General features: G+C 51.1%; 1 protein-coding gene across 1 annotated transcript in view; it reads right to left on the reverse strand.

Annotated features, from left to right (window-relative positions):
- The window catches only part of gas1a (growth arrest-specific 1a), a 2,264-nt gene extending 1,274 nt beyond the window's left edge, over positions 1–990 (reverse strand). The window contains exon 1 of the mRNA XM_080738957.1: positions 1–990. This exon is cut by the window's left edge and continues 1,274 nt beyond it. Coding sequence (XP_080595083.1) covers positions 1–404 — 404 coding nt within the window. The 5' untranslated portion in view covers positions 405–990.
- Positions 991–1,209: the final 219 nt, after the last annotated feature.

Raw genomic sequence — 1,209 nt, forward strand, 5'->3', positions numbered from 1 at the left:
TGGCGCCGCGCCTCCGTGCAGCCCGTGTTGCTGGTCCGGGGCAGGCAGGGCTCAATGGCCCGCTTGGTGCTCCTGCACACGGGGTCCTGCGCGCAGCTGCAGTCCTCCAGCGCCGGGCCGTTCTTGGTCAGGTTGAGCTGCACCAGCGACGAGATGCAGTGGCTAGGGCACTTCTTTCTCTCGCCGTTCAGCACAGGGCCACATGCATGCACGTACTGCCCGTATGCATAATTGCACTCGGGCTCGGTCTGGCAATTCATGATCGCCTGCCAGCAGATCAGTCGCCGGCCGTGGTGGGACGGCGACGCCTGCACGGACAAGTACCCGAAAAACAAGAGCACGCAACCGATACTAGGCCAAATGGATCTGTGGAAGCACTGGGCCAGTGGGTCAGAACATGCCATTGTTATGGCTACAAATGAACGGTAAAAACTTTAGACTAATGTCATGCGAGTAGATAGGCTCGTTAAAAAACTTCCATGGATCGTTGTGCCCGGAGCCGGATTTAATTCCGATTCGTGCAGCGCTATCGAACAAGCTGGCATGGGTGCTATTCCGTCCAATATCCAAAGTCCAGAATATCGACTGGAAATCCCGTTAGAGTTGTTCCATCATGATAGTTTCAGTTTGGTTCGGGTGATCGTTCCTTTATCCGTTACATGCTTGGTATAAAACGACTGTTACAAAAAAAAAAAAAAAAAGCAGCTCAAGAGCTGAGCGAAAAGTTGTCCACTACTTTGGGAAAGTTTCTCCAGCGGCTCTCATTCCTTTTCCAATGGCAGTAACGTAGCTCAATGATCCGCTCTTTAGTTCTTCTCACAGGGCAGTAAACTCCACCCGAGTCTTCGCCCAGAGGCGAACGCCGCTATCCTCGGAGCCTGTTGGCAGACTATCTATGTAGAATCATTTAAGTCCCCTTTTCTTTGCCACAGGAACGCAAACAAATACTAAGGAAAAACAACAACCCTTCTGGTTCGCGAAGTGGTCTTCTCTCCCCTTCAGCGTTTGTCTTTCTCTTTACGGCCCCCTCCTCTGCACACATTATGGAGGTGGCTCCCATTGGTGGGTCATTTGTTATGAGTCCCTACGTACGTAGGCCATGGGCGGGAGTTTGGGGTGGGTGGGTGGAATTATTATGACAGAGGGGAGATAAAATGCCAAATGTATATATCTGACTGAAAGAAACACTCGAAGTTACAAATTGATAAG

The sequence above is a fragment of the Nannobrachium achirus genome, assembly GCF_963921795.1.
Source record: "Nannobrachium achirus genome assembly, chromosome: 12".
NCBI classification, from domain to species: domain Eukaryota; kingdom Metazoa; phylum Chordata; class Actinopteri; order Myctophiformes; family Myctophidae; genus Nannobrachium; species Nannobrachium achirus.